General features: G+C 47.7%; 1 protein-coding gene across 3 annotated transcripts in view; it reads right to left on the reverse strand.

Moving 5' to 3' along the window:
* The window catches only part of SMOC2 (SPARC related modular calcium binding 2), a 222,244-nt gene that overhangs the window by 119,583 nt on the left and 79,188 nt on the right, over positions 1-23,473 (reverse strand). For 2 of the 3 annotated variants that reach the window (XR_004442684.1, XM_033234195.1), the window contains exons 3-6: positions 20,157-20,263; positions 18,877-18,976; positions 3,709-3,756; positions 297-380 (exon numbers count right to left, since the gene is read on the reverse strand). Coding sequence is in view for 2 of the 3 variants with exons in the window: in XM_033234195.1 (XP_033090086.1) it covers positions 297-380; positions 3,709-3,756; positions 18,877-18,976; positions 20,157-20,263 (339 nt within the window). In the remaining variant the exon portion in view is untranslated. The remainder of the gene's footprint in view (positions 1-296; positions 381-3,708; positions 3,757-18,876; positions 18,977-20,156; positions 20,264-23,473) is intronic. The other variant, XM_033234196.1, reaches the window with a different exon arrangement.

Below are 23,473 nucleotides of genomic sequence, written 5' to 3' on the forward strand. Positions count from 1 at the left end.
AACTGCAGCTTTGCAGCCTGTGACCTCATCTCTCTATTTTCTCCATCCTCCCCTACCCTTGGTGACAACCTTTTGGCTTGCTGTTTCCTTCTTCTCACTGTTGGGGTTTTGTTGGTTGGTTTGTTTGTTAATAGATTCCACATATAAGTGAGATCATGTGGTGATTTCTGTGTCTGGCATGTTATACTCCTTACTGAATGGAGCTCTAACAAGATGACTCGCCCCACTTCCCAGCTCCACGCCATCCCTCGCGCTCCTCCCCAACCCAAACTGTGCAATCCCTGCCCCCGGCTCACCTTCTTCATCTCCTTGAGGCTGAGTCTCCAACGCCGGAGCCGCGGCATCATCTGAATTCAGAACGGAAAAGATTTGCAAGGAGACTACAATTATGAGAGTAAGTTAAGTAAGTGTGCATGCGGGTGGATGCTGAGGACTTGCACTCAGTCCCCACAGATCAACCATAACGCAACCCCACACAGACCCGACCGGATGCTGCCTGAGGCATCCACGCCCACTCTCTAGTCAGCTGCTATTTAAAATGCTCCAGGCTAGACACTGACCTAACTTCCAAGTGGAAAACATCCCATCAGTTCTAAACTCTCAGAGCCAATCACAGGCCATAGGGCAGATGAGGAAGGAATCAAAATAATTAGAGTAAAGAAAGTCTAGCCCTGGGAAAGAGAAGTCATAAATTCGGGCCACCGGAGGTTACAGAAGAGGGCTTAGCAGGGACTGGGGTGGGGTTGAGCAGAGCCATATCCCCTTAACACGCCCTGTTTTCCCCAAGAGAAAGGCAAGGGTTGGAGAATTCTGGACGCCCTTCTACACCTCTGGCCCTCCCTCTCTCCACTGCTGCCCTGGAATAATCTAAGCGAGGATCTGAGGGGCGCATGGGGTGGAGGGGGCAGGGCGAAAGTTATCAGAGAATGGAGGAAAGGGCGGGCTGGGGTGTCACAGGCCCCTGCACCACTCATGGACTCGCATTTTCCAAGTGGAGAATCTGTATTTAATTAATTGACACACACGTTGGGTTCCCTGGTAAAGTAAGAGGTTTTAAATGGCTCAGAGACCTGGCAGGATGGCAGGCCTGTGAGCCAGGAGTCCTCCTCCAGACACTCAGGGCCCCACCCAGGAAGCAATCACAGGGCACTGTGGTGCTCTCAGGATCATCCTTTTTACTTTTATTTTTTTTCACTGAAGCTTGCTTATATCGTTTTGTTAAATAGTAACTTTTGGACTGAAATACAGGAAAAAGTGGCAAAGATGAGGTCCAGCCACAAGACTTATGTAGGTAACTAAGTCATGAACTTCCCAGTGGTCTAAAGAATAAAGTTTGTCATAAGACTTTATTTTAGGGGGAAAATCAAAACAGATTTTCAAAAAATTTTAACATTGAGCAATCTCTCGAAAACAGTTTGCTAGCTATCAAAATACTGACAAAAATGTAACATCAGTTATTTGAAATATCCAAGTCTAACATTGATAATAACAATAAACTAGGAATATTTTGTGGTTGAATATTTTACAATCTTCTTCCAAGAAAATAAAACAAAATAGGAAACATATTTTAAACACAAGAACATACAAAAAGTCTTAAAATAACATATTTGAAATTTTTTGGAATGAGGACAATCAAATACATTATTACTGTTGTGTGTTTTTGCTGAGGCCTCACCAAGTCACCACTCTGAGGCCACCAGCCCATTCCCCAGTCACTGGGGCTAGGCCAGTCTGAAAGCTCAGTCTGAATGGCAAGCAGGGAGGGCAGGTGTGGTCTGGGGACAGGGTGACTAACAGGCCCACTGTCCATTCCTCCTCTCAGCCCTGATTCTGGGCACCAGAGGCTGTTCCCCTTCCTGCCCTGTCCACGCTTCCCCCTCAGCACGGTCATCATAGGTCCTACTCCATGCCCTCGTCCCTCACAGACGGGGTGGCTCTGTCCCAACAGAACAAGGCCATTGGTGGCTGCTGAAGTCAGCCTTAAAGAAATAAAACAAAAATCTCGAAGAGCTGTGCAGTTTTTATTTTCCCTCTATCAGAATCTGTGAAGTGTCTCGTCTTATTTGTGTCTGGAAACCAGCTCTGTTGCTTAATCCAGGTATCTCCTCTGCGTATTCAGGCCTAAAGTGGGGGGCGTGTTCTTTCCTTAACTCACTTTCATGCCCATGTACTAATTCCTCTAGATTTTGTTTACAGTGGGTACAATAAATATCATAATAAATAGGATTAGGAAATGGCCTCTGAAAGAAGATGATCCTTCCGTCTCCTCCTCCCTTTCCACATTTGATTAATTTTTCTAGTCATGAGATTGTCCCTTCCTTTCTCTACAAATATCGATATGCCCACCCCATTATCTTCTTGACTCAATTCACGCAGCTCACTATTGCTCTATGCAACTTTACCCCTTCCTTTCCAACCATAAACCCTCTCCCAACCCAGTGTCCCCATTATGCCTGTCATCATTTTTCGGCTGGAAAATGAGCTATCTTCCTTGACTGTGAGGTTTCTGCTGTCCCAGCCCACACCTGTTACATATTTCCCCTTCCAGAAAGCTGCTCCTGCCTCATTCTTGGCAGGCACCCTCTAGACAGCCTGACATTTACTCTCATGCCAGCTTGTCCCTCCAACATGTCTGTGTCTTAGTAATACAGAACTCTTTGCAAAGGATCTTCTAGGGCAGGGACGGGCCTCACCACAGTCTCCACACATGCGGAACGGACTGGTGGAATAAAACTCCCAATTTTTTTTTTTTTTTTTTTTTTTGAGACAGAGTCTCACTCTGTCGCCCAGGCTAGAGTGCAGTGGCGCCATCTCGGCTCACTGCAACTTCCATCTCCTGGGCTCAAGCAATTCTCCTGCCTCTGCCTCCTGAGTATCTGGGATTACAGGCATGTGTCACCATGCCTGGCTAATTTTTGTATTTTTACTAGAGATGGTGTTTCACCATGTTGGCCAGGCTGGTCTCGAACTCCTGACCTCAGGTGATCTGCCTGCCTTGGCCTGGTCTGTCTTTGTATTATTTTTGTTCGTTACTGGTTCAGTACACTGTCATCTTGAAAACAACCTCTGACTTTAAAGGCTGATGTAAGAGAAAAGCAGAAATGTGTCCTGGTACTGAAGGGTGTTGGCCGAGGCAAGGGCAGAGAAGAGGATGGAGACTTTCCCAGGGGAGTCATGGTGGGCACGTGACAGACCCCAAAACAGGACTCGCAGGCTGTGATATGATGCTTAAGTTTAAGGGTTTTGTTCGGCTCTTGTTTGCACCAGTCTCAAAGGCAGTGATTGCTGTAGGTAGAAAAAATGGTTCCTCCTCCTCCTTGTAGGGAGGAGTTGAGGCTTCTTGATCAGGGTCCTCAATAACTGCAATGGTTTAGAATCCCACAGGGAGCCAAAACACTGAGCCTCAGCCCTCTCCACAGTCACAGACTGGGAGGCTCCAGGCGGTCCTAACAGTGTCTGCTGATGGTCCTGAAACAAGCCACAGAGCACAGGCCCAACACCAGTGATCCCAGCAGAGCACAGACCCAATGGAGCTGGTGATGGTAAGAGTGAATGGCATTTGCTGAATGAATAAAGAAGCAAGAAACTGGCTCGGTTCTTATCATTGTCACTAGTGGATGTTTAAACTTTAACTTGAGAAGTTATTTCACAGGATAGGTTAAATTAGATGTTGTATATTATCACACACATTTATTCTAAGATAGTTACCTGTTTTTCCTGTGCCTTCGCGTTGCGGTAACTTTTCATTGATGGAACCTAAAAGTGGAAATTAAGGAGTGGAGTGAAATGAAATTATTTTGGACTCTTAAATGGTCATCACAAATTAAGTTACGCACATGTTTTTGCTCCATTTTGATTAATTTGCAGTGCTTTGGCATGTTCTACTTAAATTCTGCAAGCTGTCTAGTACCCTGAGGGGACACTGTCACCTAAACTCGCAGACCCGGGACTCAGCAACAAAAGATTAGTTTCTACTTCAGGTGCTAAGGGGTTGCACATGTATAGAAGACCTCAAAACCCAATATATTACAGTCTCTTCACCTGAAAAATGTCATCGTAACCATAACATACATACCATGTTGAGGTACTGAAGTGAATCAGGTAAAAAAGGAAACGTTTTTAAAATCCGAAGACATTACACAACCAAAGATAACTAAAAACCCTGATTTCAGCTTGATTCTGATTTACAGAGGAGAATGGTGAGGAACTACCTTTTGCTAGACTATTGAAAATCTACTAAGTAATGTGCGACCAAGTTTGAATGTTTATATGATGCTGAAAGGTGTATATTACAAATAGAAGTATAGTTCTTTCTCTTCCCACAGACTGACGCCGCTATACGGATCCACTTCCCCCTCATCATTAGTATACCTACTCGAGAAATAAAAACAGTTCTTCTCAGAGTTTGCTGGCAGTTGAATATTCTGTTCAGAATTCAGTTGGAATTCCCATAGCCACAGACACGCCCAGTAAAACTCCGCAGCAGAAACATTTTGGAACTTGAAATTATTTGTTTCTGTTTTCTCTTTTTCAATGTTGAATACGACAGAAATACAGACCAACATTCACATTAAAAATATAGTTTATGACATTTTGAGGATGCTTATCTTATTTTTGGGAAATGCAATAGTAATGTGGCAGGAAATTTACAAGCAATTCATTGGACGGCAGAGAAAACGGAGGAACTTGGAGGCACCATCCATCCTCCGGCACTCTTGGCGGATGCTGCCTCGGGGTCGCATTGCCCAGACACCCCTGAACACACGTCAGCGGTTCCCATGAAGGAACACAGTGCAGCCATCCCAAACCCTCCTCTGTGACAGGTACTCATCAGACAATGCTGACTTCAGGAAAGCTGAACGAGGATTTACACGGGAATGTTCTCAGCGGTTTCCCTGCTGGCTGCATATCTAAAAATAACTAAATAATATGCGTTTGGGAATTTGCTGTCCCCAGGGGATAAAAAGGAACACAATTCTCCTGGTTCATCTACCAAAGCCAGCCCTTCTCTCTTTCACGGCTGTTACTGTTACCATTTGGTTACATATTACGTTGTTTCCAGGCCTTGCAACACAAGGTTTTTCTTGGTAAGAATTCCTCAGGATACAAAGCTAACCTCACTGTGTGGCCACCTCCTGAAGCTCTCAAAATCCTCCTTCCCTTGTTTCTGCCTTTTGGACCATCTCTTTACAAATCCAGATTTCTTAAAGAGCTTAAGCTTCTTAGTCATCAGTTTATTTTTATCATGTGTTCCCGAAAGAGGCAAAAAGTATTTTCTACTTTTGACGGGAAATGATCATATTTTGGTAATATTTCTGAATATTTCTGTGCAGTTTTTAATATCATAAGGAAAATGTAAATATGCTAATAATTATAATATCCTTCATGAGAGAGTTTCTCAATTGAAATAAGAAAATATTTTGTACTATACAGACAGAACGGTACAGACTGCAGATTCAAAATTTCATGAGGGCTGAGGTCAGAATCCAACATTTAAACATTCTCTACCCTCAGGCAGCCTCTGTCTCTGAGCCAACCAGGACTGTGGCTTTATCATCAGGCCCTTGCATTCAATCCGTGTTTACTTAAATCAATCCACACAAAAATAATTTGATCTTGTTCTTCATATGTAAGAGATCATTTTCAGACAGAACCAAGTGTTCCTGGATCACCTGCTCTGTGATTCATGACTCAAATATTTTACAAGACAGAAATTGGAGGAGATCCTGATAGTGCATTGACTTCACCTTTTAACTACCTTGGGATGAAAAGATGATGCCCAACCTTGCTGCCCCTGCCTTCCTGCAGGATCCTGGCCTCCAGGATGGGAAAATAGCTCCACATATTTCCACAGGCCAGCAGAGCCATGCAAACACACAAAGCCAGACCCCGAGGCTGTCACTGCATTTTTCTGGAGATAAGGATTTGCTGAACTTCCAAGTGTTTATAACAAGCAAGACTGCAGGCTGTACTTGCAGAAAGGGGGCCGAGAAAGAAGGGTGGACTGATGCGCACATGTCTGCAGACAGTGCACACCTTTGTGAACCCTGGGCTGGAGGCTGGATCTTAAGGATCTGCTTGCTGCTCACAGACACAAAGAGGCTGCTCAGTGATCCACCTCAGCCTCGGATTCCAAAGGACACATCTGAATTGCTCCCATTTGTGAGATCCCCATCCCACCTGAATGCTGTTCTAAAGGGGTGGGCTTTGTTGTAATGGGGATGTGAATTTCTGGTGGAAGAAACCACTAAGTACAATGTGAGGCAACATCTCTGCTTTAAGGGAGGAATAGTAGCTAGGAAGTCTTGTAGCTTAAGCACTTGGTTCAAATCCAGCTGCTCTCAGCCTCAACAACATGTTGCCAGAACAGCCCAGTGGAGGGAATGGTGTTTTGCTGATGGAGCCAGTGGTTTACACAAGCTCCTTCCGGACGCCCTTCACACGTGAGTGAGGACAGGGAGGTCTGTGGCACAGATGTGAGAGGGGTGAGGGGGCAGCTCCCTGCGGGGAGTCCTCCTTCAGAGCAGTTAAACAAGCCTACGGCTCACCCCTTCCGAGAACTTCGCATCCCGGGGGCAGGTTTACAGCATCAGATGAGGGAGGCGAGAGAAAAAGAAAAGGGAACAGCAAGGACTGCATTCTCTGGTCCAGATGGCGTCTCTGTGCTACCCGGCTTTTCTCAAGGTTCCTGCCCTCCCATCCTCTCATCGGGACAACATGAGGGTGACAGGAAAGAGGGTGCCAATTTCTGAGGATGTGGTGCTGCAGGGAGAAGACAGGGCGTGGGGGCAGAACAAACGTCCCTCCCTCCTAGCTCCGTGCCCCTGGCCAGGCACCTTCACCATGCGAAACCTCTGTTTCCTCATCTCTGGAGTGGGCAGTGTGCTGAAAACCCACCAAGCACAGCTACATGGACCTAGGAGAGCGACCCACACATAGCAGTGCACGATGAACGTTCACCAAAGAGGTGCTGTGTGTGCCATCGGAAGCTGCCTCTCCATGTGCTCTGCTGGACAGGCAGCTGGGGGAAAGTCCCCTCCAGAAGAGCAATGCTCCCCATTCAGACCAAGCCATGCACAACACTGCAGCCTCTAGGAGGGCACCAACTGGCCTGCAGCCCTCAGGCCCTCACCGCCATCACCTTACGTGCATTCATTCATTCCTGGGCTCAGCCCCTCATACACACCCGTCACGTGTCCACAGGCAAACAGTGGCAGGGACGCAGCACTACACACTTTAGTCCAATTTGGGGAGGTGGGCATTAAACAGAATTTACTCAAGCAGTGTCTGTTGCAACTGTGTACACAGCTGATGTCTATATAGCTCTTACTGTGTGCCAATCCCTGCTATGTCCTTCACAGACTTGAAGTCATTTAATGTAGATGCCAGCCCTGCGAGGTGGGACTGCCATTGTGCCTGTTACACAGATGAGGAAAGTGAGACCAAAGGGCTAAATAACTGGCCCAGGGCCACTTAGGAAGTGGCAGAGCCAGGATCCAGGCCTGCTTTTGTAGCCATCAGGAGAGTTGACTTTGAGCAAACGCCTCTCTGAGAAAGAATGAAGGGGTGAGTAGGCACAGGCCAGAAAAGAAGGGAGAGTGGACCAGGAGGTCCAGGAGACCACGCACAGGCTGGCAGAGAGCAGCACACAGCCCATCCACCACCACAGGGACATGCAGCTGCTCCAGACGCTGGAAGTGTCCCCTGCAAGCCCCACCTGTTAGGAGCGTTCTGTCCCCACTGGGCGCGCCCGCCTGGCAGGGCTCTCTCAGGCTGGAGCCTGTTGGAGATGGTATAGAGGGCCTGAGTCCGCTGTCCTGGGACCCGGACACCATGCACAGTGTGGCCTGTGAAGCTTGTGGGCTGTGGTTGGCATCAGATCCCTGATTTGATCTCAGGACCCTTCCCAGTTATGAACAGGCCAGGGGGTGGTGAGAAGGGTGGAACAGAGTGGTGTGTGAAACGGTGCAGTGCAACAGAGCCGTCTGGGCACTGGCATGAAGATACCCTTGGAGTCGGAGTTCATGAAAGCCAGCCAGCCCCGTGGGGATTCTCTGTCAGAGATAGCTCAGGCAGGTGTCTCTCTGGCTAGACAAGAAATGGTTTTCTACAAACAGTGACTTCCATGTTTATAAATAAGTTTTAAGTTTTTTGAGCTAAGGATATATAAAATCAAGGGAGGAAAGAGAGAAGCCATCTACATTTTTTGCAATCTCATGCTTCAGTCAGCGTGAAGAGCGAGAGGGGACATGCAGGTATTTTGTGTGACCGTCCAGGTCCCGTCAGTGCCAGGGAGCACCAGCCATGGTTACAGAGCACTGCCCAAAGCCAAGGGAGGAAGCAACTCAGTCCCCTGGCAGCTCTCCTGGGTTGGCTGCCGGCGTCCCTGCACCACCTGGGATGGAACAACAGAACACCTGACCCTGGGGCTCATCTTCGCTGCTGAGGACATGGTCAGCAGCCCTCTCCTCTAAAGGGCTTTTTATCTGCACCAAAACACCTGCTTCTGCAGGGGTCACCCCACTCCCCAGATTCCAGCAGGGCTCACCCCACTCCCCACATTTCAGCAGGGGTCACCCCATTCCCCCAGATTCCAGCAGGGGTCACCCCATTCCCCCAGATTCTAGCAAGGCTCACCCCACTCCCCACATTCCAGCAGGGATCACCCCACTCCCCCACATTCCAGCGGGGGTCACCCCACTCCCCAGATTCCAGCAGGGGTCCCCCCACTCCCCAGATTCCAGCAGCAGTCACCCTACTCCCCAGACTCCAGCAGGGGTCACCCCACTCCCCACATTCCAGCAGGGGTCATCCCACTCCCCACATTCCAGCGGGGTTCACTGCACTCCCCACATTCCAGTGGGGGTCACCCCACTCCCCCAGATTCCAGCAGGGGTCACCCCACTCCCCAGATTCCAGGGTGAGGAAGTGCCTCTGGGCTTCCCTGCCATGTCACACAGGTGGGCTGGGGAGGGCTGTCCCCAGGTGCCCCTCTGAGGGCAGGGAAGGTGAACTCCAGGCCAGGCCCTTTCCCCTTCATGCTGACAGAACCGCATCCATGCACCCTGTGGGCTCCAGCCACCTGAGACTCCTCTGCACTCCTTAGATTGCAACAGACTGGCCATGGCAGGGAGGGCGTCCTCCCAGAGGACCCAGGGCACATGGCTCTCGGCCCCAGGGCAGCTGTCCTGTGTTCTTAAGGGCTCTAGGCCTGTGAGAAGCCAACCAGCCACTCAGCCTCCTGGGATGAGTCCTAGCGAAGAACAGAACGTGCTTCTCACAGCCTGCAGAGTGCTGTATTAGGATGGACACTGCTCTCCCTAAATAGGACCAGCTTTCAGTTAAGCAAGTGCTTCTCACAGCTTGCAGAGTGCTGTATTAGGATGGACACTGCTCTCCCTAGAAAGGACCGGCTTTCAGCTAAGAAATAGACAAGGCCTGTGGACCAGTCGGGGTCTACTTGGCATGAGCCAGAATCCCAGCACTGGCCGGCCGAGCGAGGTGACCACGGCCTCATCTTCCCTGCACCCTGAGAGCTGCCGCCATCATGTTCACTCTTGTCCTGACACTGGCAGGCGCCCCGACCCTGCCAGGGTTTATACCCCAGGATTCAGACACACACAGCACCTGTCCTCTGCAGTCCTGCTGCCAGAACTCACGGAATGCCTCTGCTCTATCTGACTTTACCGGGTCCTATCCCTAAGCCTCACCGTGGCCACAGACTGGGGCCGAGCAGGACTTGCACGCACTCCTTGGGGGCATTCTGGAGCGGGGACGGCACGGCCCAGGTCCACAGTACCGCCGGGGACAGCGCAGCCCAGGTCCACACTGCCCTTAGCTCCTCCCACCTCATCTCCCCTCTCTCCACACTGAGCCCAGGGGGAGGCTTAGTGGAGAAGCAATTTGCACAGGAGGAATATCACCTATTTTCCATTTTCCTGAGTGTCCGTGGTCAAATAATCCTCAAGACAACATGACTGGAAGCGATAGGACTTCCTTCCTGCCTCATCCCAGGGAGGCCCCGGGTCACCTTGAGGCTGAGCTTCACCCCCTGGCCCATGTGGGACATTCAGAGTCACAGACACCATGCCCTGGGACCCACCCACCTCCTCACCCGCCAGCTCCCATCAGCCTCTGAAGGCGCTGCTCCTGAGTACTCTTTCTCCGTCTCAGCCTTGAGCTGCATGACCAGGCCAGAACCCCAAGCGGTCAAGACATCCCTCACCCAGGGTCAGGAGGGGCGTTGGCAGCCACAGACTCCCCCACTGGCCCTGTGACCATCCTAGGATCCCGTGATGAGACGGTCATGGATGGCTGCCCTGTGGGCCTGTGTTCCTCTGGAGGGAGGCCCCTCACCTCAACTCAGGACTTGGAGTGTGGGGCCAGCCACGAGCACCAGCACTGCCTGGAAACTCGGCAGAAAGCAAACTTTGGCCACACGGCAGACCTGCCAGGCCAGAAACTCCAGGAGCCAGCCGGGCCTGGGCTCATCAGGCCTTCTGAGTGAGGCTGGCACATGTGAAAATTCGAGCCAGAATCCAGACGGGACGGCCGGGCCCGTGCCTGTGAAGCTGTGTCACTGCTGCATAATTATTCCTCATGTGTCCCCAGGATCATCGTCACTGCTCCTGTGTCTCCCTTCCCTCCCCGCAGCGGCACCGCCTCCCTCCTGCCACCCTCATCTCCAGCTCAACCTCAGTTTTGCCACGTCGGTGCTTCTGTGGGTGAAGAAACCAAACGGAATCCATTTGATTTTGCTCAGCGAACCTTTATGTTATTCACGGACCTGGAGGAGAGTTTCGCTGGACTTTGTGGCACAGGCTTTTACACTTCGCGGGTCTTTTTCTATCCTAGTGATTCTGTCTTTAAACAGTTGGAATTCCTGATTTGAGGTGCATCTGATAAAAGGAATGTTCTGAATTTACTGATGTCTGAGTTGAGAACCTGATTCAAAGGCAGGAGAAAAATGCCTGAGTACAGCTGTATCACTCTTGCTAAAGGGCCACACGACATTTTAACAGCTTCATAAATCTTTTCAACATTTAACTGTTGTGGCTGCATATAGTGAAAAAAGGTGCTGGAAAATAATTAGCATTTGTCCAAAAATAATTAGAAGAAAAAATAATATACTTGTTTTTATATACATAAAATATGTCTGGAAGCTGGGAGCGGTGGCTCACGCCTGTAATCCCAGCACTTTGGGAGGCCGAGGCGGGCAGATCACAAGGTCAGGAGATCGAGACTATCCTGGTTAACACGGTGAAACCCCATCTCTACTAGAAATACAAAAAATTAGCCAGGCATGGTGGCGGGTGCCTGTAGTCCCAGCTACTCAGGAGGCTGAGGCAGGAGAATGGCTTGAACTCAGGAGGTGGAGGTTGCAGTGAGCAGAGATCGCGCCACTGCACTCCAGCCTGGGCGACAGAGCAAGGCTCTATCTCAAATAAATAAATAAATAAATAAATAAATAAATAATAAATAAATAAACAAATAAATAAATTCTCTAGAAGCACACACCCATTATTCTTTAAATAGAGCTATACAGACTGGGGTCATTTACTTCCAAAGACCTCTTGATTTCTTTGGGAACATTTTATTAACTATCAGAGAATACAAGACAAAAGCCACTTGTAGATGAGGTGCAGTAAAGGGCTGTTTTACAGGATACTCTTCTCAACTCATGGAAGGTTCCAGTACAAATTGGCTGCCAAATTAAATGTACACTAAAGTACAACAGAGGTGCAGATTATAATCAAAACACAAATATTAGACACCAGAAAGTACTTTTTCCTGAGGTTAAAAGTAGTAAGTATTTTTCCTGAATAGAAAAAGTTACACCAAAATATTGTCTATCAGATAGAGCTGTGAATAACTCAACACTAAGTCCAATTTTAAAAAGAAAATTGAAGCAGAGGAAAGGCTGGGCCCAGATGGGAGCTTCAGGAGTCGTCAGCCAGGGAAGGACCAGGGCGGGGTGCAGGGAAACCTGACTTCCAGGTCCAGGTCCTGGCAGACGCAGGGACCTCCCACTCTTCCTAAGCCAGCCTGAAGCCACTGGTCAGACTACACCTACACCCCGTGGTCTTTCTCTTGAACATTTTACTTATTATTATGTTTTTAAATTCAGTATCATTTGAACACTTTCAGAATTTAATCTGAATCTTTTATTGAAAATTTTACAAATCCTGTGTTGACTTTTTATCAAATTACTATTTTATCTCATCACGGATGTAAAATAAACGTCCTCGACACTTATTTATAAATGTACGTGTTACAGAGGAAATGTAACATATAAATGGAACATATTTTTCTCTGAAAAGAATCACAAGTTTTTAACTGTTTTAAATGTTTTAATTTTTATTTTTTGTAGAGACGGTGAGGGGTCTCACTTTTGTTGCACAGGCTGGTCTCAAACTCCTGAGCTCAAGTGATCCCCCTGCCTCAGCCTCCCATAATGCTGTGATTACAAGCACGAGCCACCACTCCCTGCCCACAAGTATTTTTAATTGATAAAATTCAGATTTATATCTGATATTGCAGCTTGATTCCTGAAGTGACCACCTCTCATTGTTTTCAGGACCATCTAGAAAGAGGCCTCAATTTTCAGGGCATTTCCTACTTCTCCTTAAGGTGGTTTGTTTTTACATTTTCTTTTACATTTCTTTCAATAGTATTGAAATATTTTACTTTAACAACTTTCACTTTTCAAGAAAAGACCTATGAAGGCTAAAGAAAAAGCCGTTTTGAGGTGGAGACACACAGCAAGCTGGATTCCCTCCGAGGCACAAGCTCTCCAGGTCAAGCAGAGCCACTGCACACTGGCCCTGAATGACTTCTACCAGGAAGTGCTTCAGAGATGTTGGAGACCAAACGCAGCTGCCTTGCTGATCTCGGGATTTGGGAATTTAATTATTCTGGGTGATCCTTTCAAGTCCCTCGGCTAGGTAGGGTCCTTACCTTAGTGCCAGGGAAATTCATGTGAAAAATTAAAAATTCAGTTAGCTTTGGCTTAGGAAGTGTATTTTTTTCTGAAGTCATTTAGGATACTCCTCCAAACATGAAATTCCACCAATTCAGATGGAGGACAAGACTTTAGGCCTTGCAGAAAAATGCAGAAGTCATAGTTAAATCAATGTATATCATGTACTGAAAGTGATTCATGCGAATCCAAGATCATCCATTGTTTATAACAGGGCCTTCCCCAAACACAGATTTAGAAATCTCTGGGATAAGCATCCACAGTGAAGACGAGTGCATAGTCATGTTCAGACCACAGAGAGGAAATGCCTAGAGAAGGGAGGAAATTCAGACCGCAGACAGGAAACGCCTAGAGAAGGGAGGAATTCAGACCTCAGAGAGGAAACGCCTAGAGAAGGGAGGAAATTCAGACCGCAGACAGGAAACACCTAGAGAAGGGAGGAAATTTAGACCCAGAGAGGAAACGCCTAGAGAAGGGAGGAAATTCAGACCCAGAGAGGAAACGCCTAGAGAAGAGAGGAAATTCAGACCGCAGACAGGAAATGCCTAGAGAAGGGAGGAAATTCAGACCCAGAGAGGAAACGCCTAGAGAAGGGAGGAAATTCAGACTGCAGACAGGAAACGCCTAGAGAAGGGAGGAAATTCAGACCGCAGACAGGAAACGCCTAGAGAAGGGAGGAAATTCAGACCGCAGAAAGGAAATGCCTAGAGAAGGCCACTGACTTACTCCTGCCTATCACAGGTATCACACAGACTTTAGTAATTAAGACCAAATTATAAATTTGCATGTTATAGAGTTTGTTAGGAAATAAATAGGAAGGAACAGATGTCTTCTTCCCCATGCTACAGGAAAGGACGCCTACGCCAGACACAGCAGTGTCAGGTGGAACAGGAAGATGTCCACTCTGTGGCGACAGGCCTATAGCTGCAGGGTACGAGGCCTGGTCCCTGCTTTAGAAGGCAGGGGTGGGCTGGGGGTCTCGAGATGGGCACCAGCTACTGCACATGGGCTGTGTCTATCCATCTTCTCTAACTTGAAACCTGTAGCTTCCTTCAAACACGGAACTCCAAGCTATATATGAAGATTCTTTGAATATTGCAGTATTAAAAATTCTTGCATGTAGGTTCGGCTTACAATATCTTAACCCACTTTGTACTCATGCCGGGAACCAGCTCTTGGTCAGGGTGCACAGTCACAGAGGAGAGATGAGATTAAAAACCTGAAGCTATTTCCAAATACTAGAGAATGGGCTGCAAACACCCTCTCTCGGCACAAGGGCCTTTGTTTTTAACCTCTAATCCTGCCCCCAGCAATGTTAAGCTTCCAATCTTTGCAGGGGCAGTGCAGGTGGGGGCGGATGGGGAAGTAAAGAAAGAAACAAAAAGCAAATCCCTACAGAAGAAATAAGAATCAACTTTGTCTCTCAGGAGACACATGGAGCCGGCCCCCGATCCCAGGACGAAGGACATGAGGGACTTGTTATGTAGTGCGCACCCTGCCCTTTAGTGTCCTTTCCTTGAACACTGGAGCAGGAGGGCACTCCCTGAGCATAAAGCCATCTACAGACCCCGCAGGTTGACATCAGCAGGGCTCTGAGAAGCACATACATCTCTCAACTGTGAGCAAGAAACACCTGCTCTCGGCATCACAGAACGAGACGTGGACTTGGATACGTCTCCGAGAGCTGCCTTCTTGTCCTGGCCACATCCAAGGCACCATACCATTTGCCATCAACCTCACCCCACTCCCCAGAGCCCGTGACCATCTCTGCCCACCTTCTCCTATGCCCGACTCCCAGCCGGCTGTAAATAGGAATTCAAGGCCCCAAGAATTTCGATACTTTGGTGTATGGGGGAGAAACATGGGTTATGGAGACAGAGATGTAGATTTACATCCTAGCTCTGCCACTTACAAGCACAGAGACCTTGGAAAGTTTTCTTGCCTGTAAAAGAGTCGTTTTAACCCCTGTAGCTTAGGCTGCTATGAGGAACCCAGTGTTCAGCCCTGGCGAGTGTGAGCCCATGGCTCGCGCTTCTGCGTGGCCAAGTCGGGGGCCGCAACGCCCAGCCCGCTCTCTCCAGCTCTCCAGAGCATCCCCAGAGGCAAACCTTAATTTTTCTGTTCCCCAAATCCCCCCTAGGTCTTTGCTTCCCAGCCCTCCCTCAGACTCAGGGCTGTGCCTTTCTATCTTCTCCTTCTACCAGCTCCTAAGCATCTGGTCCCATTCCCCCTGTAAACATCCTCAGGGAAGGACGCTGGAGAAATGTGTACACGTGGGGAGATTCAGCCTGCGTTACCTCTTTCAGTGGCATCGCATGTTTTCACATTTTAAATTCCTGAACTATTGACACCCATACAGAAAAGTGCACAAAAGATAAATATACACGTCATGAATTATTATCAACCAAAACCTGTGAAGACATTTTCCAGGGCAGGAAAAGGACTCCCCAGGTCAGCCCTGTCTACAGTCACAAAATTAACCCCCCTGCCCTCCACCGCATGCTAGCGACCCTGTGTGTGTGGTCATCGCTCTCTGCTGTTCTTCGTGGTCGGCCACCCCTGGACACATCCCTCAGAGCTGGAGCTGAGTTTTCTGACTCTCAGCTGTGGGAGGATTTGTGGTTGGGGTGCCTCTGTGTGGGGCTCTGTGGACTCAGGAGGACATTAGCACACAGCACCGCTGAGGAAGGCACTGGACCTTTTCATCAGTGCTCACTGCTCTATAGGACGAACCAAGCAGATCGCAGTGTTCACCTAGTCAGATACCAACGGACACAGATCTGTTTCTAGGCTTTGGTTCTTATGTGAACACTGCTGGGAACGCCCTCGCAGGTCTCCTCCCAAACAGGTGAATGCATTTCTCCTGGGTTCCCTCCCGGAATGGAAGAGCTGGGATCTTCATCACCCACATGCAAAGGGGCAAACTGATGTTGCAAAGGGCAATACCAGTTCCCACCGCGCCCACAGCTCTGTCCTCAGCAGCAAGTCATAGAATCCTGCTTTTTCATTTCTGCCAGACCAGTGGGTGGGGAGGGGAGTTGCACTGTGACTTTAACTGTGACTTTAATTTGCAGTTCCCTGGGACTGAAGATCCTATGCACCTTTTCCTGCCTTTACTGGTCATTAGGATTTTTTCCTTTATAAATAAAATGCCACCTGCTCAAGACTTTTGGCCATTTTTCTGCTGGATTGTCTCATTATATTATTTGATTAATAGGAATTTATGGATTAATAGGAATTTAGGTATTTTGCATTCATGGCTTTAAGAATACATAATTATGAAATAAAGGAATCCATTTCCTATTAAAGATCATTCTGAGACAATTGAAGAGCTGGGAGGCTTTGGGGCAAGGGCTTTCTCCGCTCTCCAGGAATCATATGCCAGTCAGTGGACCTCCGTTTCCCTCCGCTGTGGCTGGCCTCAAGGTACATTTGCATGTATTATTCATAAACACACAAACATGCACTTTCTGAAAAACAGCTCCTATCTACTGCTCATTTTAAATCTCACTGTCTGATTTTCAAATTTTTACAGTCTACTTCTCTGGTAACCTCGGTATAAACTTGAGGGCAAAAAACATTTATTAAATACTGAAATTTACCCAATTTTAGTAAACTTGGTGAAAAGTACTCCCGCCACATACAGACAGTGGATGCTGCAGATTCGCCGTTCTGTGTATGTGCTGACTTCTCCGTGAACCCCCGAGGGTGTCCCCAGAGGGTCAGCTCCCTGGTGCCTACAGATCAAGACGCTGCCCGGCTGTGGTCTGCGCTATTGACCACGATCTCACAGGTGATGCCCACTTTTCTGCTTCTCAGCATTATTTGTGAGGGCTGTGGTAACTTCCTCAGGAAGGAAGAAGTTACATTGCAGTATGCAAACACTGATGATAAATCCTTTGTGTTTGGGGGGTAGGTATACCCAACACCTCTCTCCCCCATAATTCTCCCTTCAATTTCAAAATTCTCTCCATAATTTGCCATGACTCCATAAAGCTTCCAGAGTGACCCTTGCATGACACTGGCTCCCCCGTGCCCAAATGCGTGCGAAGGGGAAGCCTGGAACACAGCCGGGGATTAAGAGAGTTTTTCCATAACTCTGTAGACCTGTGGAATATACTAGTCGCACCAACCAGGTGAACCAGGGGTAGAAGGACGCTGGCCATGTCAGCACCAAGGGTGCAGCCAGCGGAACCCTGCCCCGACGTGGAAACACTGCCCCCCTCCCAGACAGCACCATCTATCTCCCCAGGGAAACTGCCCCTCGGCGTCGAAGCTTTTCCTCTCACACGCCTGGCTTCCTGCCCAGCACGTGTGCTACCCAATAAACACCAGACTTCTATATGCAAAGGCCCGTCTACTCTCTTCCCCAGTCCATTCCTTGGACCAAACATTCCACATAGGCAGTTAAAACAAAAGGAATATTTCTATACAGTGAAAGGTTACTGAGACCTAGTTGGAAGCAACAACGTGAGTAAATGGTACACTGATTTGATTCCAGAAGCAAGCCACTATTTGTAGATTGTACAAAATTCAGCCAACTTTGCACATGTTTTCTAAGAAAGTTCTTTGGGACCTTCCTTAATTATCAGATGATATCACTAGAACAACATAAATAGATGCCCCTACCCCCTACTGCTTTCCCCTTCGTAAAACAAGGCTCACCTCAAAATGCTGTTGTGGATGAAGGAAATAGGACATGAAAGTGTCTCTCAAAGTGAAAGAGGGACGCACACAGACCCAGTTAATCTTGGTGATGTTTTTCTGTTTCATTTCCTCCATGAGTTTGCAACAGAACTGTTAGGTATACATGTTAGCTTAACTAAAGATATATTTCCAGCACTATTTAGGCTCTGGAGAAAAAGTTTTTACAAATAAACATATTTTAATTCCACATCGTGCATCCCCATGCCCAGTCACTGGAAACATGAGACCTTATGTCATTGCTGACTGTGGACACCTTCATTCTCATGGAATCCACAGAGGTCATGAGTTCTGGCCAGGGCCATGGCTCAGGAAGCTTGAAAAATATCTGAATAACAAACAGAATTCCAGATTAAAAGATACCTGTCCCTTAAATAGAAAAAAAATCTAAAGGTAAACTCTAAATGTAAATGTTTCAAGATTGTACATGAAAAACAGGGAGAGACATTTTGTAGTTTATTATTGCTATATACTGATGTGTTTTGACTGTCCCAACACGTATGATCCAGGAATCTGGAGGGCTAGATCACAGCATTTCTTCATAGATGGTCTGATAAGTCTCCCCCACAAAGTAATCAAACTTGGGCTGCAGATTATTTTCAAATAAAAATGATATAAATCATTTACAGCATGGTTGGCAAAAAAAAAAAAAAAACTAACGGGAACGAGAATATTTTACAGATTTTTAAACTTCTAATTTTATTACTTTTAGTACATCAAACCCTCTTACGAGTAATAAAATAATACAAACCATTTTGAAATTGACTTATGAAGAAAGAACCATTTTTCTTTGAAAACATGTACATACAAAACTAGCAATTTTCACTTTTTTGGCCAAAGAAAACATTTGGTCATTTCCACTGGTGACTCCAAGTCCTTGTGGTTATTTTAAACAATTAAGGAACCTGAATCATCATAACCCATCATGATCAGATGCAGGGCTATCTTCCTTTAGTAAGCTGACCTCCAGTCATATGCATACATTCACATAGCTTCGCCCTTCCCCTCTTAAAAACAAGGGCTCCCTAAAACGTAGGCTTTGTCAGTGACGAGATCTGTTCCCACTGTGGCTCACAGTGTCACCCAAACTGGATTTCCCTTTGAATTATAAGTGAACCCAGGGAAGATGATTAGAAGAAATGGCAAACCAATTCCCTTAAAGCCCTCCACTTGGAAAGGCACGTCAGACCTACCCGGGCACCGGGGCGTCTTGTGGGCCACGGCAGTGCCGCTGATGGGCCTCCCGTTGGGCGTGACACACCAGCAGTATCCTGTGTAGCTGTGACACTGGACCTGCAAGAGAGCACAGGACAGGTGAGCCCTCCCGGGCCCGCAGCACAGCGCCTCACAGCTGCAAGGCCCACTCTGCTTTCTGCGGCACTGGCTCAGACAGGGGTCGTGGGATACCCAGAGCTACTTCTGTGGCTGCATTTGAGTCCTCAGTAAAGAAAGTGTGCAGGTCTTGACCCCAGGGTTTTAAAGACAAAAGGGGCCCAAATCAGCACTTTACTGACTGCTAGTGTGCGCTGGACACATTACCTGTGAAGTCACTAATCCTCACCACCTTCCAGATGGAGCCCCAGCCCTTATCTTATGAGTGGGGAAACTGAGGCCCGGGAAGGTCAGGAGCTCTCCACTGCAGAGCCAGGACAGCAACCTCGGCCTCTTTAGTGTTCACTCTGCAGCCTGCATCGCCCATTCCCCTTGCAACCACAGCCAGAGCAGCCAGTTCCTTCAGCTCCAGTTCCTCTCTCTCTCTTTCTGTTTCTCTCTTGTTTTCTCCCTCATTGTCTCTCAAAGGCCAAATGATGATGTAAACACACAGAACTCACATCATCACCCAGTGGGCCACAGGCATGTCAAAGTGCAGAACCCATGCTGTTTTTTCTGCCCCTGTGTGGGTTAGCACTGCATGTTAGTACTCTGTTTTTCCTTAATAAGGAATAACAGCATTGACACACTCAAAACGGAGAGCCGGGTGACTTTCTCAACAGTGCCTTTGGCTGACAACAGGAATTTGACTTGGCTCAGCTCCATGTCTGTGGGCCCGTCAGGTTGGAATGATCCCGGAGCTCACACTTGGCACAGACACGACTTTTAGTGTGTGCTCCCCATAATTAAAATCAAACTAACATTAAATTCTAAGCTGCAAGCCAGGTTAGCATGGTCTAATTGGCCTCACTAAGGAAGCTTCCTGTGCTAAACTCATAGTAATGAAAGTGTGAATGACAGCAGCAATGATATAAATGCCTGCACCAACTAAGAAATAAACACACACTTCATTTATGTGTCTATTTATGTCAAGTAGGCTCATCATGAATTAACTTCTAAAATGCAGAAGGCTGATTTCCCCAGAGAACAAACCTGCTGCTGCTTCTGTTCGGCTCCCCCTCACCTGCCTTCTCCCCACACCCACTCCACATCTCTCTCCCTAATTGCCCAGGTGCAGAACCTCCCAAGCAAGGCTGGTAACCTGACTGTAGGTGCCGTCGTCATTGCACTCAGGAATGAACACTTGCTGAAACTCCTTCCGGGCTTGCTCCTGGGTGTACTTCCTTTCGGCCACACACCTGGACACGTCTGTAGGGAAGAACAGGGCAGAGGAGCGGTTATGCAATGGGAAGAAGATGGAACAGATAGGAACATTGAAAAATGCAAAGGCATGAGTCAGGCAGGAGTGCTAAGGACCTGGAGGCTGGAAGGGGCTTCGCAGGCAGCTCAGCTCTCAGCAAAGGGAGCCCCAGAAGAAGGGCAGGTGCCTGTCACACGCAGTCCTGGTCCTATCTGATGCAAGGCCCGGGGCGGGAAGGGCAGGACCATTCTCCACATTGAGTAAGTAAGAACACTGAGGCCCAGGAAGGCCTCATAGCTTATCCCTGGGGAAACAGGTGGCCCCTGCTTCCTGAAAATGGGGAAATGCCAGCTGTCTGGTGGGACGCAGGCAGGCTGTCCTCAGATTTAAGGACATCCACCTGAACACACTAGGATCAAGTCCAGATGCAGAGGGTGGGCAGGGCTAGATGCCACCGTTAAAAACAGACCAAAGGGAACTGACTGAGGGGTGGGGGCCTTAGGACGCAAGGGGTGGGACTTCCAACCACAGCTGCAGCCCAGGGCGCCGTCCCACTGAGACTAGCCTGAGAGGAGAACTTGGCTCGTCCCTTTTCTCTGTTTCCTGTCCTGCCTCTTCCACCTTCACATGGAAATCCAACCGTCACGTGGATAAAAGGGAGGGGTCTTCTTAGAAAGCCTTGTCCTCTGCCCCAGATGCTCCACATCCCACCGTCCCAACAACACTGAGATTTCACAGAAGGCGCAATGTCGCTGCTACTACTTAAGAAGACACCCCAAGGACGAGTAAAACCGGAAAAGTCTTTAGACTTCCAGAGACATGAAAAGCATTAATGCAGGATCCGTGTGTGCCATGAACAGGCCTTGTTTCTCCCTAACCTGCACAATCAGGGCCAGGTTAAGACACGTGAGGACCACAAAGTCGGTTGCTTACTGAAGCTACTCTCAGCCTTCCAGCTCAGGGAGTAAAAGCTGTGAGCACAGCATCAACATCAACCAGGCCCGCCTTTCGGTGCCCCCAGGGGGAAAAGGCTTGTCCTAAGAACAGCCTCCCACCACAGGAGAAGACGCCATGACGGCTGCCATGGGCCACCTGCCCCGGAAGCAGATCCTAAGAACAGCCTCCCACCACAGGAGAAGACACATGACGGCTGCCATGGGCCACCTGCCCCGGAAGCAGATCCTAAGAACAGCCTCCCACCACAGGAGAAGACGCCATGATGGCTGCCATGGGCCAACTGCCCCAGAAGCAGATCCTAAGAACAGCCTCCCACCACAGGAGAAGATGCCATGTTGGCTGCCATGGGCTGCCTGCCCCTGAAGCAGAACATACATGCACCGCTTTACTTCTTGGAATCATCACACAATATAGCTCAATTGAATTTTAAAACTTGAAAAATGGCTTTCCTTTTTTAGAAGTATTCCCAGATTTAAATCACAAGTGCCTACATTTTGAGAGAGCACAAAGGCCCTCTCAACTCCGAGGACTTTTCTTCAAATGTTGTTCTTTCCGTCTTCAGATGGTGACTTTTTGACTCCCTAGTGGTTAAAGTTCTGGCTACGGCAAAATGCGATCTGATTACCAGCCCTGGGCTCCACCCATCGCAGCGGACTCCTACAGGTTCTGCCTCTAACAAAGCTCCAGGGCCTTTATGCGACTCCTCTCCGGCTTTTGCAGAACCACCAGCCACATGCTGCATGGAGCATTAAGAGCCTACACATCTAAGCAAACGCTCCTCCATCCATCCCAGCTTTGTGCGTTCAGCTTTATTCTAAAGTCTGGCCTAGCCAGCCAGCACTCAGCAACATGTGGTTTTAATGCAGTCTGTGTTTTAGCTGAGGAGAAATCACTGCTTTGCTGGACTTCTGTCCTCGTTTTTTAGTATAACCTGTGGTTTTGACTGTCTAAAAAGGAAAAGTGATATGCGTTCCAGCTTGCAAGGTCTCCATGAGGTACAGATGGAGCTATAAATTAGTTCTAATATTTAAGCTATCATGGAACATGCCAAGAAAGCTAAGTCTTCCAAACTCCTTGTGGGCTCCATTCTTGGCATGGACTTCTTTTAAAGACTTCACATTTGCCACTGGTCAGATAGTTCTGAAATCTGCAGCTCTTGGATTTAATAGAATATTAAATTCCAAGTTTATGTCTAGCCTATGGCAGACTATTTAGTCATAGGAAACAATTAAGACTTAGCATGAAATTACAGGGCCCACATAAATCATCACTCAAAATAAACCTGCAGTCATCTTATGAAGTAAAACTGCTACAGGGTTGTGGCTTATTCCACAGATTTGCTATTCCTTATTCTGGATGCTCATGCTAAATCAGGTTCAAGATCTTTACTACTGAGAAGAGCCTGAATAGCATCTGATAAGGTTCATTCTATCGAGAGGCACAAAAATCGCCAGGGAATGAGCACTCAAATAGTCATGGCCCCTGTGTGTTCTCAATATCACTCTAAGCCAATATATGCTTGATACAGACACATCTTAGACTGAATTAAATGCCCCTCTTTGTAAACGTCAAAATATTAAACACACCCTCAAAATTATGCTGTTTCCAACTTTCCAACTTTTTAATCGCTTTGAAAGAATGGAGTAGGGTGCTTCGACACTGTGCCCTGGAAACCTTATTTACAGATGATGATGAATGTCTCTCCTTAATATATTTTCACTCTGTATGATTCTTTCTTGAGTTAAAAATTAAGCAGAGCCCGATCTGTTTAATGGCCTTGTTGAGATTCCACTCTGAACACTTTATGTTTAATGGTTTGATTATTAAATCCGCAGAACATAAGCAACATAATTTTTTAAATTATTGTATGACGGCTGGGCACGGTGGCTCACGCCTGTAATCCCAAGCCTTTGGGAGGTTGAGGTGGGTGCATCGCGAGGTCAGGAGATCGAGACCATCCTGGCTAATACAGTGAAACTCCATCTCTACTAAAAATACAAAAGAAAGAAAAAATAATTAGCCGGTCGTGGTGGCAGGCGCCTGTGTTCCCAGCTACTTGGGAGGCTGAGGAAGGAGAATCGCTTGAACCCAGGAGGCGGAGGTTGCAGTGAGCCAAGATCGCGCCACTGCCCTCCAGCCTGAGTTACAGAGCAAGACTGTCTCAAAAAAAAAGAATTACTGTACAACTACACATAACATAAAATTTACCATCTTATCCATTTTAAAGTGAACAATTCAGTGGCATTTAGCACATTCAGAGT

This window comes from Trachypithecus francoisi, unplaced genomic scaffold (assembly GCF_009764315.1).
Source record: "Trachypithecus francoisi isolate TF-2019V2 unplaced genomic scaffold, Tfra_2.0 Lachesis_group15, whole genome shotgun sequence".
Lineage (NCBI taxonomy): Eukaryota > Metazoa > Chordata > Mammalia > Primates > Cercopithecidae > Trachypithecus > Trachypithecus francoisi.